The sequence below is a fragment of the Lolium perenne genome, chromosome 3, assembly GCF_019359855.2.
Source record: "Lolium perenne isolate Kyuss_39 chromosome 3, Kyuss_2.0, whole genome shotgun sequence".
Lineage (NCBI taxonomy): Eukaryota > Viridiplantae > Streptophyta > Magnoliopsida > Poales > Poaceae > Lolium > Lolium perenne.
This window is the reverse complement of record NC_067246.2, coordinates 158,319,013-158,331,217: the sequence shown is the minus strand read 5'-3', so window position 1 is coordinate 158,331,217 and position 12,205 is coordinate 158,319,013. Positions and strand designations below refer to the sequence as shown.

The window sequence follows — 12,205 nt, the reverse complement described above, 5'->3', positions numbered from 1 at the left end:
ACAATCATAGGCAAGGGGCTAGCCCTAAACCTAGTCCTTTGTGCAAGAGCATCGCTTATACACTAGACTTAGTATAGGGACAATCCTTTTGGCTATGGTGTTCATAGGTATGAGGCCTTATTATTTTGCTTGCATCATTCTTGGCATCTTGTTGCTCCTTTGGCCAATGATTAAGATGTGGCACAATCATAGGCAAGGGGTTGTATGTAAACATAGTCATTTGTCCAAGAACATTGCTTGTATACTAGACTTAGTTTGCGGACAGTCCCTTTGCATGTGGTGTTCATATGTATAAGGCCTTCAGTGTCTTGTTCTCATTAGGTCTCACAAGCATAGTATCATATGAGGGTGGGCCTGCATCTATTTGTCCTCATTGAAATTGTTTCTTCACCTTGCAGTGCTCCAAGCTAATGATGGGTGGAGTTGGCATGCCTTTTGGCGAGGGCACCTCCAACAAAGCAGCTGGAGAATCTAGCTCTGTTAAGAGGCCTAGGGGGGGCTGTGAAGGCTGGCCATTTTCACGAAGCCGTCGGACCAACCCACTTTGCCAAAGTGGTGGTGTCTCTGAGGTTGGAAATGTTGCCAATCCGCACATGCTTCCGCCCAGGCCGATCATCCTCAAGACGAACATCGGCTCCTCCTGGATGGTGGCCTTGATTTTCCATTGCCCACCAGGTTAAGATAGGCTACTTCATGACCTTCAAGGTGATGAGGGGCGACATCTTCAAGGTCACCATCTTCGACTACACCATGACTAAGGTGGTCCGCATCATCCAATCCGTGCCATGATCGAAGACTAAAATATGTGCCTGCATTTTCTCGTACTTTGTTTAATTCCGTGGTGAACTATGTCTACTATGTCTTCTGAACAATAGGTGCTATGTCGTGCTAAATACTATCTGGTATGTGGTAGAATGCGAGCTTGATGCTGAAAATGGGTGGTATCTTCACAATTTGGGAAAGAGGTGATCATATTCCTCGTTCCACACACAACCAAACACATTGTCATATTTCTTCTGAGCGCAAAACAGCCTACTAAACAAACTACCTATCGTTTCTCCAACATAATCCAAGTAAAATTGTTGGCATATAGTGCCAAATCTAGTCCAAGTCAAGTTTTAACTCATACGGTACCTGTTGGCCAAGTTGCATGTGAGCCCCTTAGGCTATATGTGTATTTAGCTAGGGTAGTGGGTGTCTCTACCTTGTAACCTTGATTTTCCGGTGTAACCTCCCTTTACCACTTAATTCAAAGATTCGAAGATCTCCTGCGAGTTGGAGAAAAAATATGGCAGCGCGATTTTATCTAAACAGACTAACAAATGCAAGTCCGTTTCTAGGGCAAGCTTGCGTATGAACCATGCCTAGTTAGGGAGAACCAGACACGTACGTCAGTTTTCGAATTATTGGAAGAGTGATGTGCCCAGGCTATCAGCAGGTTATCTTCAAGTGGCGCTAAGCTCAACAAGGGAAGCGTAGGCTCCATCTTTTATCCGCATCAGTTCTTCATGTCTTCCTTTCTCCACTATCGTCCCGTTCTTGACTAGGCTGATGATGTCGGCGCCTTTTACAGTCGACAGGCGGTGCGCAACCACCACTGTCGTCCTCCCAACCATCACCCGATCTAGCGCCTCCTGCACCACCCGCTCCGACTCGGCATCCAGAGCGCTCGTTGCCTCATCCAGTAGGAGCACCTTGGGGTCCTTCACGATGGCCCTCGCGATGGCCACACGCTGCTTCTGCCCGCCTGACAGCTGGATCCCTCTCTCGCCGACGACAGTAGCATACCCATCGGGCAGCCCAGAGATGAACTGGTGTGCGTTGGATGCTTCGGCAGCAGCGACGATCTCTTCTTCAGATGCCTCCCCTTGCTTTCCATAGGCTATGTTGGCGCGGATGGTGTCGTTGAACAGCACTGGCTCTTGTGCCACCAGCCCGATCTGCAGCCGGAGCCAGCTAACCTTGAGGGTCTGAAGATCCACACCGTCGACAAGGATCTTGCCTGAATTTGGGTCATAGAACCTCTCCAGCAGCGCGATTGCGGTGGATTTCCCACTTCCACTCTCTCCAACAAGGGCAGCCGTCTGTAAGGATATACTGTCAGCATATTTATCTTCGTACCAGCTAGCAATTGATAACAACACTAATCTCATCTACTGATTAGTTAAGATAGAAAATAACCTGTCCAGAAGGAATTTTCAACGATAGATCGTTGAAAATTTGAACACTTGGCCGTAAGGGGTAGTAGAAGCACACCTTCTGGAACTCAATATTGCCCCTCACACTTGCAATGACCATACCCTCCTCGCTGCTGGAATCTATCTTGGACTTACGGTCAAGAATTTCGAATACCGAAATGGCTGAATCATTAGCCTTGGTGCTGTCTGCACCTATTGCGCTTGTTCGTGAGATCCCACTAGCAGCCAAAACTAGCACGAAGAAGACCTGATAACCAGTTAATCAGTTAACCAAATTATTTAGAACAATCAAGGCTGCAAGTAATGAATGAGAATTTTCTCGCACCCGAAACACTTCAGGAAATGTTGCTTTTCCATCATGAACAAACTTTGCACCCACATAGAAGCAAAGAGCATAGGTAAGGTAAAACACAAGGAATGAGAATCCAAATCCCAAGCCACCAACAACACCTTCCTTCATTCCTTGCCTTGTTGGAGACTGGCATTTCTTTGCATAGGCATCCATCACCTTCTGCTCTGCACAAAACGACGCGACAGTTCTGATGCCTCCAACGGCATCGGTTGCTACTTGACTTGCTTCCTCATACTTTAACTGCACGCCACCAAACAATAGACAAAAACACGATTCAGGTGATGAATGTGTGTATGCATCAATCATTTTTTTGGTGGATTTCGAGGAAAATGGAAGTTCATAACATATATACCTTTGCATTTTTATTGAGACCTTTCAGGAACTTCATTTGAGCATAGGCTTGGAAACCTACGAAAGGAACCACCACTGTGATAATGAGTGCCAGCTTCCAATTTGCCACCATAGCTATCGTGAAACCTACTATGATGGTTGATACGGTCTGGACATTAAGTGCTAAGTTCTCTCCAACAAGTCGCTTCACGTTCAGAGCATCAGTCGATAGCCTAGCACCTATTGCTCCACTAGAACAAAAGTTGAAACTTGTATAAGTAATTCCATAGAAATATCTCACTAGTTGACAAGTATAACTCTTCACATTTTTCTTTAAAAAGCCAAAAGGATTAATTTTAGTAATGATGAAAACTGTAAGAAGAGTGCTCAAGCTATCTATCTAGCATGCATAAATGTTGCTACAAACACATTTGTTTACTCTTCTTAGCGCCAGATTATTTATAAAGGGTTTTTTTTGCACCACAAGGCTAATGCTAATGATTTATGAAATCCGTTCTTTGTAATTTTATGTTTCTCAGTGTTAGTTGTAGTACCGTGATGTCTTAAAAAGAAGTTTGAAATGCTTTCGCAAATGATATATGCCAGAGTATTTGTTACAGGTATACAAATCATATGTGGTCTCTGCTTGGTCCAAGTGCTTAAGAAAATCCCGCAACTAAGATACCAATATAATAGTCGCAAATCTTAAAATAAAGATTTTATATTCTAATTGTTAGGGAAAAATGAAAAATTCTGACATATATCATGATGAGAGAAAGACTTGACGCAAACCTGGAGTGTTCAGGTTTATCAAACCAGTCAATTTCCTGGTGTATGATACATTGGAATGTCAGCGACCGTATGCGCTCCACAAGCTTCCCACCTGCTAGTCCAAACAGGAAGTACTCTATTGGAATCAGAACAAATGCGGAAGCACCCAGGATCACAAACATGCTTGCCCAGAACCTTGAGTCCTTTAGTAGTTCTGCTGGCGGCTCATAGAACGACTTTATTGCACTTGAAATCAATATTCCATATACAGGCAAAATGGTTCCATGCATTGCAGCAGCCATCGAACCAAGAGCAAGAATGACAGCCTCTGGTTTGTTCAGATAGAAGAGTCGACGAATCGGAGCTTTCTTTCGACTACTAGATATTTTGTCTGCAGTCTCCTCTAGGTCTTGACCATTGTTGAATTCCATGGGATCAGATAGGCCAAATGGAGCAGGGACGGTATGTCTACCGCTATGCCCAAAAGAGGAGCCTTTACTGGTTGACCTCCTAAATGAGGTACTTTGGCTGCTTAGTTTTTTTGTAGTAGACCTGGAGCCTAAACCATTCTTCATTATCACATCAGGGTCAACATTAGGGGCTTCTGCTTCCTGCAGGGTCTCTTGCAAGTGAATCAGCTGAGAGTAAGGACCTTCAGGTTTCTTCACCAGTTCTGCATGTGAACCTGCTCCGAATTCACATATCAGGCAGCATGTTATGTGCATAAGATTGGTAAATGAAAAGGAGTTGATATTTTTGGAGTGCCAAAGGGTATTCAGGTCATCATCCAACTAGTAAATTGAGTGTCACCAGGGATATCTTTTTATATAGTTATTCAGAACCACTTCAATTTATCTAGTTAAGCAGTGTTCACAAGTACAAAGATGTGAAAATGACTTACATGCTTTGAAGTAGCTGTAACATAATGCTGCACAGTGGGTCTAAACTAGTTTCATTTACAAGACTAACATATTAATAGTGATATGGTAAAAAAGATGGGAGTGTGAGTGAAATATGCACATTCCTGTGCATAAGAATTAAGAAGATGAGTGAAATATCCACATTTACAAGACTAACATATTAATGGTGATACGAAAAACATGCTAGCACAAGAGAGTTAAAGGCTCCTTTTTATGACATTCATGAAGGGTAAAGCAGGAACACATTGACTAAACTACACAGAGATTGCAGAAGGAATCTATTTTGAAACAGTGTACTTTCTGTACCCAAGTTCTCAATTCTCATATGCCGTACCTTGTTCCACAATCTTCCCATTTTGTAGGACGGATATGACATCGGCATTCTTTACTGTACTTAGGCGATGTGCAACAATGATTGTAGTTCTTTCTAACATTACCCTATCCAGAGCTTCTTGAACTACCCTCTCAGATTCCATATCCAATGCACTGGTTGCTTCATCAAGTAGCAATATCCTAGGGTTTTTTATAATCGCTCTAGCTATTGCTATTCTTTGCTTCTGTCCTCCAGACAGTTGAGTACCACGTTCCCCAACCATCGTCTCAATACCCTGCAATGTTTCACAAAATATACTTCAAATTAACCATGTGTAAGACAGCAACTGAGAAATGTTATTGACATTTTAATTTCACATTGTACATTTGGCAATTTATCAATGAAATTTGCTGCATTTGCTAACTCGATTGCTCTTTTGATCTCTTCAGTAGTAAGATTATCCTTCCCATAGGCAATATTTTCCCTGATCGTACTTGAGAACAACACTGGTTCTTGGCTGACAAGACCAATCTTCCCTCTTATCCAGCCAAGATTCATTCTTCTAATGTCAACCCCATCAATCAAGACTTCCCCAGACTGTGGATCATAGAATCTCTCCACCAAACTGACAACAGTTGACTTTCCACTGCCACTCTCTCCAACTAGGGCAATTGTCATGCCACTTGGAACTCGTAAGGAGAATCCGTGAAATACCAAATGTTCAGGCCTGGAAGGATAGCTGAAGTACACGTCTTTCAGTTCAACATCACCCTTAATGTCTTCCAGGAAGATCCCTGTGGTGTCATATACATCAATATCTGGTTGTCTTTCAATTGTCTTGAACAACCTATATGCTGCTCCTTGACCTTCTGCAAAAGCTGTTATTGATGGTGATGCCTGACCTAAGGACCTGCACATGAGATATAACTTGATTAGAAACAAGAAGATCTTGAAAACAGAGATGGAAGATCCTATTTGACATACTAGTTGATACCCATGTGATGCCGCTGGTAAAGTATGTACAAATACGAAGATGCCAAATTATCATGACCATAACCATGAACAAATGAATTTTCCTTATGCCATATCTACTCATAGTACTTGAAAACAAAATGGATATTAAAGAGAAAAATGAGTAAAATTGTCTAAATAAGATGTCAAAATTTTGAAAGGATTCCTTGAAAATAACCAAGTGTTTAATCAGATTTATGTCATTCATAGTGTTATTTATCAAATGTCCCATGTCTGTCCTTCAAAGTTCAAGAAAGAAATGACCCACTACTAAAGAAAGTTTATACAAAATCTGAAGTATACCCTATAATGCTCCTAACATCTTCATATGCACCGACCTAGCTATAATTTTTAGCCTTGAACTACATTCGTAGCAAGTTTCAAATTTTAAATATGTAAATCATATATTTTTACTCAGAATATTACAGTGGTAAGGGTTAATGTACAAAACTTACATTGCGCCGACCATGACAGCCATCATAATATTGATAACTAGGCCACCATTGTATCCTCGGTCAACTATCAATTTAGATCCATACCAAACTGCTAACCCATAACTGCAAAACAAGATTCCCATTACTGAACCTACTCCAAGGCCACTGACAGCACCTTCTCGTCGAGCAGATTCATATGCCTTTCTTATGAACTTGTTATATGTTGTTATAGCTTGCTTCTCACCATGAAACGAAACAACCTTCAAAGCATAAGCAGAGTAAGAAGAGAATAGTGGCTGCCAAGAACCAATAAATAAAAAATATAAATGGCATCTCTATTTGGTGTGAGCCCCAAATCAAGCAAAAGAAAAGAAAAGCAAAAATACGTTCACAAATATTTGTGTCCAAAATGGCCACATGAGTTTTGGCCAACTTTGGCTCCAAGACTTAGATAACCCCCCAAAATGGAACATTCCTAAAACTTTGCCATCGAACCAAACAGGTGCCAAATTTGGTAAAACTTTGGTAAGAAAAACTTTGCCTCCCATCGCCATGACTATGCAACCAAGTAGTTCTTAAGTATCCACTAGAACTTACCGTTCGAATGGCCCCAATAGTTTGCTCAACAATGTCTCCAGCATCACCATATTTTGCTTGCATTCTGCTGGAGAGATTCGTCATGATTCTTGACACAATAGCACCAGCCACAGCTACTGGCGGAATGCTTGAGAGCATGACAAGTGCCAGGAGCCATCCTCTCACAAATGCAATAATGAAGCCTCCAAAAAAGGTAGAAAGGAGTTGTATGCACATGCCAACCTAAGAGAAAATATGTGCATAGAAAAGTGTTAAATACTAATGGGATTTTAGTTATCAAAAGATGCTTTAAGATAATGTTTTTACTGATATTTTCTGTAGTTATCTTATTTTTTGTGAACATATTATTAGGTTAGCACACAAAAAAATGAAAAATCATTGTGCTATCTTCTATGTCAATAAGTATAACAAGGTTTGCCATTTTGGCAATATGGATCTACTGAATATAGTGAAGCAATGAATGATAGAGCCACTTTATACACAAGCTTGGCCAAATTGGTCATCAGATTATAATATCTAACAATGCGTCGACGATGTGGCACAAGCTTACTCCTTTGTGTTCTCAAACAGCCTACCTTTTTGCCCCTAGGGGCTTGTAACCCAAACTCTCTCTTTTCAATGATATGAAGCGCAAAGGTCCTTTGCGTTTTCTCGAAAAAAAACAGCCTACCTTTTCTCCAATGGCATCTTGAATGAGGAATGTGTCTCCAGACATCCTTTCAACAACTTGCCCAGTGCTCATATCCTTGTCAAAAAATGCAATGTCCTGTCTGAGAATCGACTTGAGATACAGAGCTCTGATGCGTGCTGCCTGTCTTTCTCCAGTGATTGTCCAGCATGATACCTCTATCAAAATATCAAATTAGCCAATCAAGGAAGGAATGGAAGGAGTATTCTAGTAGTGCCTTAAAAATTATTCTGGACGGTCTCAGGCTTAGACTTGTATTATGAACTATTTAGTTCCTATAAATACACCAGGAAACAATGCTTTTGCGTTTTCTTGTTGAAAAAAAAAATCTATGGACAACTGTTCTGCAACATTTTTTTTGTAGGAACAGGCAGGGCAGGGAGTATCCGAATTCACATCACACTGAAAATCCAAAACAACATACCCATTACAAGAACCAAGAGTAGGCACCCCAAGTATGACATTCGAGCAAATTTTATTATTGGTAGGATTCACTAATTGAAAGATCAAGCAACTTTTATTCAGAAAGATATCTCATTTTTTTGCAAATGAAAGGCACTCACGGAGTGTTGAAACCAGTCCTGCTCCAATGCCAAGATAAACAAAGTTAATGATCACCTGAAAGCAAAAAAGACCTGATTAGAAATTAAATAGGATGAAAATTAGTTCCCTGGTACAAGCATAGATGAGTTAAACCCTTGCCTTTATAATACTGCACATATATTCATACTTTTCAGGAAGAATTGGCACCATAACTTCTTATTTGAACAGTAAACATTTATGAACATTTGTCAATAGGGTACTTCATATGAGTGTGACTTACTTAGATGCGATGTACAACTCTTTGTGGAACTCTCTCATAAGTTCTATTTACATATATTGGCATCTTGCCTTGAATGGCAACGCATATAGTACTAAGAGCATCTCCACCGGCGCCCCCAAATATGCCCCGGCAGGTGCATCGGCAGTGCCCTATTGGGGTACCGGCACCTGCTCCCTCAATTTAGGGAGGGGCTGCACACACCGGCGACCCCCCCAAAAAAAGTAAACTTTCAAAAAAGTCAAAGACGGTGGATTTCATTCGAATTTGTATAAAGCTTGCCAAATTTAAACTACAAGATAATAAAATACCCTAATCTAATGATGGCGGTCAAACGCGTTGTAGTCTAAGCTGTTGGCACCGTCATCATTCAAGCCAAAGTCGAAGTCATCGTTGTCGTCCTCCGACTTTATCGCCGCTGCCGCCTGTCGAGGTCGACGACATTGCCGCTGTCGAGCGCCGACCACCACTCCGCCTACCACTCAGTCGCCGCTGACACGCCCTCGTTGAACGACCGGTTCAACAAAAAAAGCTGGCCTGACGCATCTTCTAGATTGTCGGCGCTGCACTAGGACTCCTGCATCTCTAGCTCCACCTCGCACCACTTCTTCTCTACAACAACAACAACAAAGCCTTTATTCCCAAACAAGTTGGGGTAGGCTAGAGGTGAAACCCATAAGATCTCGCACCACTTCTTCTCTGGCGGCGGGAAAATTGGCGGGAGGTCTAGCGCCCTACGGCGCCTGAGGTAGAGGTGCCTGCGCGCCTCTACACTGCCGTCTCCTTCTTCGGGCGGAGAGCGCCGGCGCCGAAGATGATCCACGCGGCGCGGATGATAATCCCGCCGGCCCGTCTCAGCGGCGGGTAGGGCGCCGAGCGTTGTCATCCTCTAGAGCTAGAGCCAGAGCACGACAAGCCCAAGTGCGCTGTGGGAACGATGGACTAGGCCACGGGGAAGCACACCAGCCGAGGAGGGTCGTCGGCTCGACACCGGCGGTAGCCGTACGCAGCGAGCGTCTTATCAACGCCCCGCCCGTGCCACCACACGCGCCGACCGAGGCGGTTGAACCGACTGGAGTTAGGGCCGGCGAATCGGGCGATCTCGGCCTCCTGCTTGTGCTAGAACACCTCCGCCCACTCCTGACTTCTCGGCGCCCACATCGGCTCGTCGCGCTACTGCGGCGACATCTGCGCCCGGTGTTCGTTGATGAGGGCGCGGAGTTCCGCCCGTTCCGGCAAAGGCGGGACAGCGTACCCGTCGTTCGATAGGTGCCAACTGTGCAGGAGGCGGTACTCTGGCGGCACGAGCAAGCAACGTCGCTTCGTCGATGGTGAAGTTGTGCGTCCGGTCTTCGCCGACGCAAGTGGCATTGGCGCCAGCTTCGTAGTTGTGTGCCATGGCGGTGGAGATGGTGGTTGTCGGCGGCTAGGGTTTTCAGAGGAGAGGGTGGGGGAATGGGCGGAGAAGGGAGGGGGACGGGCGGTTTATAGCGGGCGACGGCCGTGCACATTCATGACGCGGGAAGCTCAGCTGTCGCCGTGTGGATCTGGCGGGCAGCGTCCCGTCGCATCGCCGCCTCGGGAACTAGCGCGCTTCAACAGCTAGCCTTCTCCACGTGGTCATTTAAAAAGTGACGGCAGTTAGTCTCAGTACCAAGGCGGACCCACACGCCGAATCCTACATGTCGCGAGGCGCCAGCGCCACTGTTTCGCGCCCAACGTGTAGGGGCCGACACAAGTGTGCCGACGGTTTTATTAGGCTAGAAAACGTGTCGGCACATTATTGGGCACTCCAGTGTGAGCCCAAAAAAAAACATCAGCCTCCAAAATGCTATGAGGGTAAGTAATATCCAAATGCCAAGAAAATGGAGGCAAAGGGTTAGCTAGCAAATGGGCAAGCGGCAGCAGAATTTTAGATTCTTTACATGTCGAGTGAATGTTGAGTGCACGGAGGATGCCTGACTCCTAGGGGTGTAAACGGATCGGATCGTATCAGATTTTGCTCATACCATATCCTTTACCATATATTTTTGTCGGATCTGGATCGGAGCGGATATTGACCGGTTCCGGATTCGAATGCGGATATATCGGACTGCGGATTCAAATCGGAAACGGGGCGGAGTCGGACCGAAAACAAATATAATCGGATATATACTCTCATCGGTAGATAGTTATAGTTCTTGTAAATCTTGAGAGGGATTTCAACTTTTCGTCTTGTGTAGTTTAGAAAAAGAGACACAATTTACGCTAAAACTCAAGAATCCATAGAATTTAGATCTAAACATGCTTTCCAAATGAATTCAGTAACTCAATAGCTACTAATCTTGTGAAGGATTATTTAAAATCGGATATGAACACCTTAAAACGGATCCAGGACCGATTTTGGCGTGGAAATTATCCTATTGGTTTACCCCTTCTGACTCCACACACATTTAACTCTCAAAGAAACTGTACTGACGATAGCACCCAGCCCTAAAGAAATTAATCTGAGCAGCAGGGCTGGGATATTGGGATACCGTGTTCCAGCAACGGAAGGCTCAAACCATCTTTTCGCCAGCGGTGTCAGCCGGGTCTCCGGCGTGGAGCCGTGGATACGTCGAGCCGCCAGGGAGCCATGGCGCGGCGGAGGTCAGGAGGTCGTGTCATTGTCGCATAGGGCAGTAGGAGTGACGAGAAGAAACTGGAAATAAATCGGACATTGGTCTGGGCCGAAACGATATGATGGGCCAGATATTGATGGACTTAGGGCCCTGTTTTTCTATCTATTGTGTCGTGGAAAGGCGAATAAAAAAAATACGCAGGCGCGCGTCGTATGCACGCACCTTGCTGACTTTGTGCAGCACGTCCTCCGGCGAGTCGGCGGCGGAGCCGAAGGCGTCGATAACGTCGCCGAAGATGAAGGTCATGAGCGGCTGCGCCATGCCGTTAGCCACTGCCGAGGCCGCGCCTACCGCCATCAGCGCCCCGTCCGTCATGTCCGCGAAGGCGAACATACGGTACAGCGGCACGCGCGACGCCGCGGTGGTCGCCTGCCGCTCATGATCAGCGCTCTCTCCCGATCCCCCTCCGTTGACGTCGTTCATGTTCGTATCCCGGCCTTGATCCCTCCCTCCCATGGCTCCTCCCACCTCTTAATCTTCAGATGTTCGGTTCTTGGGAGGTGCATATGGCTTTGAATTAGCTTCGCACTGGCTGTCATTACCTTCTGCTGCTTCCCATGTGCGTGGAGGATATATACAATCTAATCTGTGACAAACAATATGAAACAATAACTGTACCTACAGTTTTGTCTTAAGTAAAAAAATTAAGTTTGACCAACTTTTTGAAGAACTATTGCAATATTTATAACATGTGATTAATATTGTATAGTATAAAACTAGTATATTCCAAGACGAATTTCATGATATTAAATTCCATGTCATAAATATGGCCCCAATTTACAATAAAATGGGTATAATAAAATTTCATTTCAGCCAAAACACTTATGTGTATGATTGCATAAAGAAAGGCCTCCAGGTCACAAGGAAAATGAAATGCAAAATCGTACCATTACGATATCGAGTTCTATTTTATCCTCGACGGATGCTACCGCTAGTTTACTGATCATTCAAACCACTGGCAGCTCACCATACGTGACGGAGATGCTTCAACGTGGAAATTGTTTAAGCATCGTACAATTCTCACGCTGCCGCCGCCTGCAGCTCTGTGGCACCACCCCCTCCGGCGAACGCCCCACCCCCCCCCCCCCCCCCCCGCCCCGGCTGCCGCCAT

General features: G+C 44.6%; 1 protein-coding gene across 2 annotated transcripts; it reads right to left on the bottom strand.

Annotated features, from left to right (window-relative positions):
• Positions 1 to 1,201: 1,201 nt before the first annotated feature.
• On the bottom strand, positions 1,202 to 11,642 carry LOC127321594 (ABC transporter B family member 4). Of its 2 annotated transcripts, none has more exons than XM_051350613.2 (12): positions 11,257 to 11,642; positions 8,178 to 8,232; positions 7,597 to 7,772; positions 6,927 to 7,148; positions 6,351 to 6,589; positions 5,269 to 5,794; positions 4,906 to 5,179; positions 3,673 to 4,336; positions 2,903 to 3,131; positions 2,524 to 2,790; positions 2,182 to 2,445; positions 1,202 to 2,084 (listed from the first exon to the last, which is right to left on the bottom strand). In XM_051350613.2, exons 1-12 carry the CDS (start codon positions 11,548 to 11,550, stop codon positions 1,446 to 1,448), a joined length of 3,849 nt encoding a protein of 1,282 aa, XP_051206573.1. In that variant the 5' UTR covers positions 11,551 to 11,642; the 3' UTR covers positions 1,202 to 1,445. The 2 variants fall into 2 exon arrangements, with proteins under 2 accessions (XP_051206573.1, XP_051206574.1); XM_051350614.2 differs by lacking the exon at positions 11,257 to 11,642 and adding an exon at positions 10,951 to 11,134.
• Between the last annotated feature and the right edge of the window lie 563 nt (positions 11,643 to 12,205).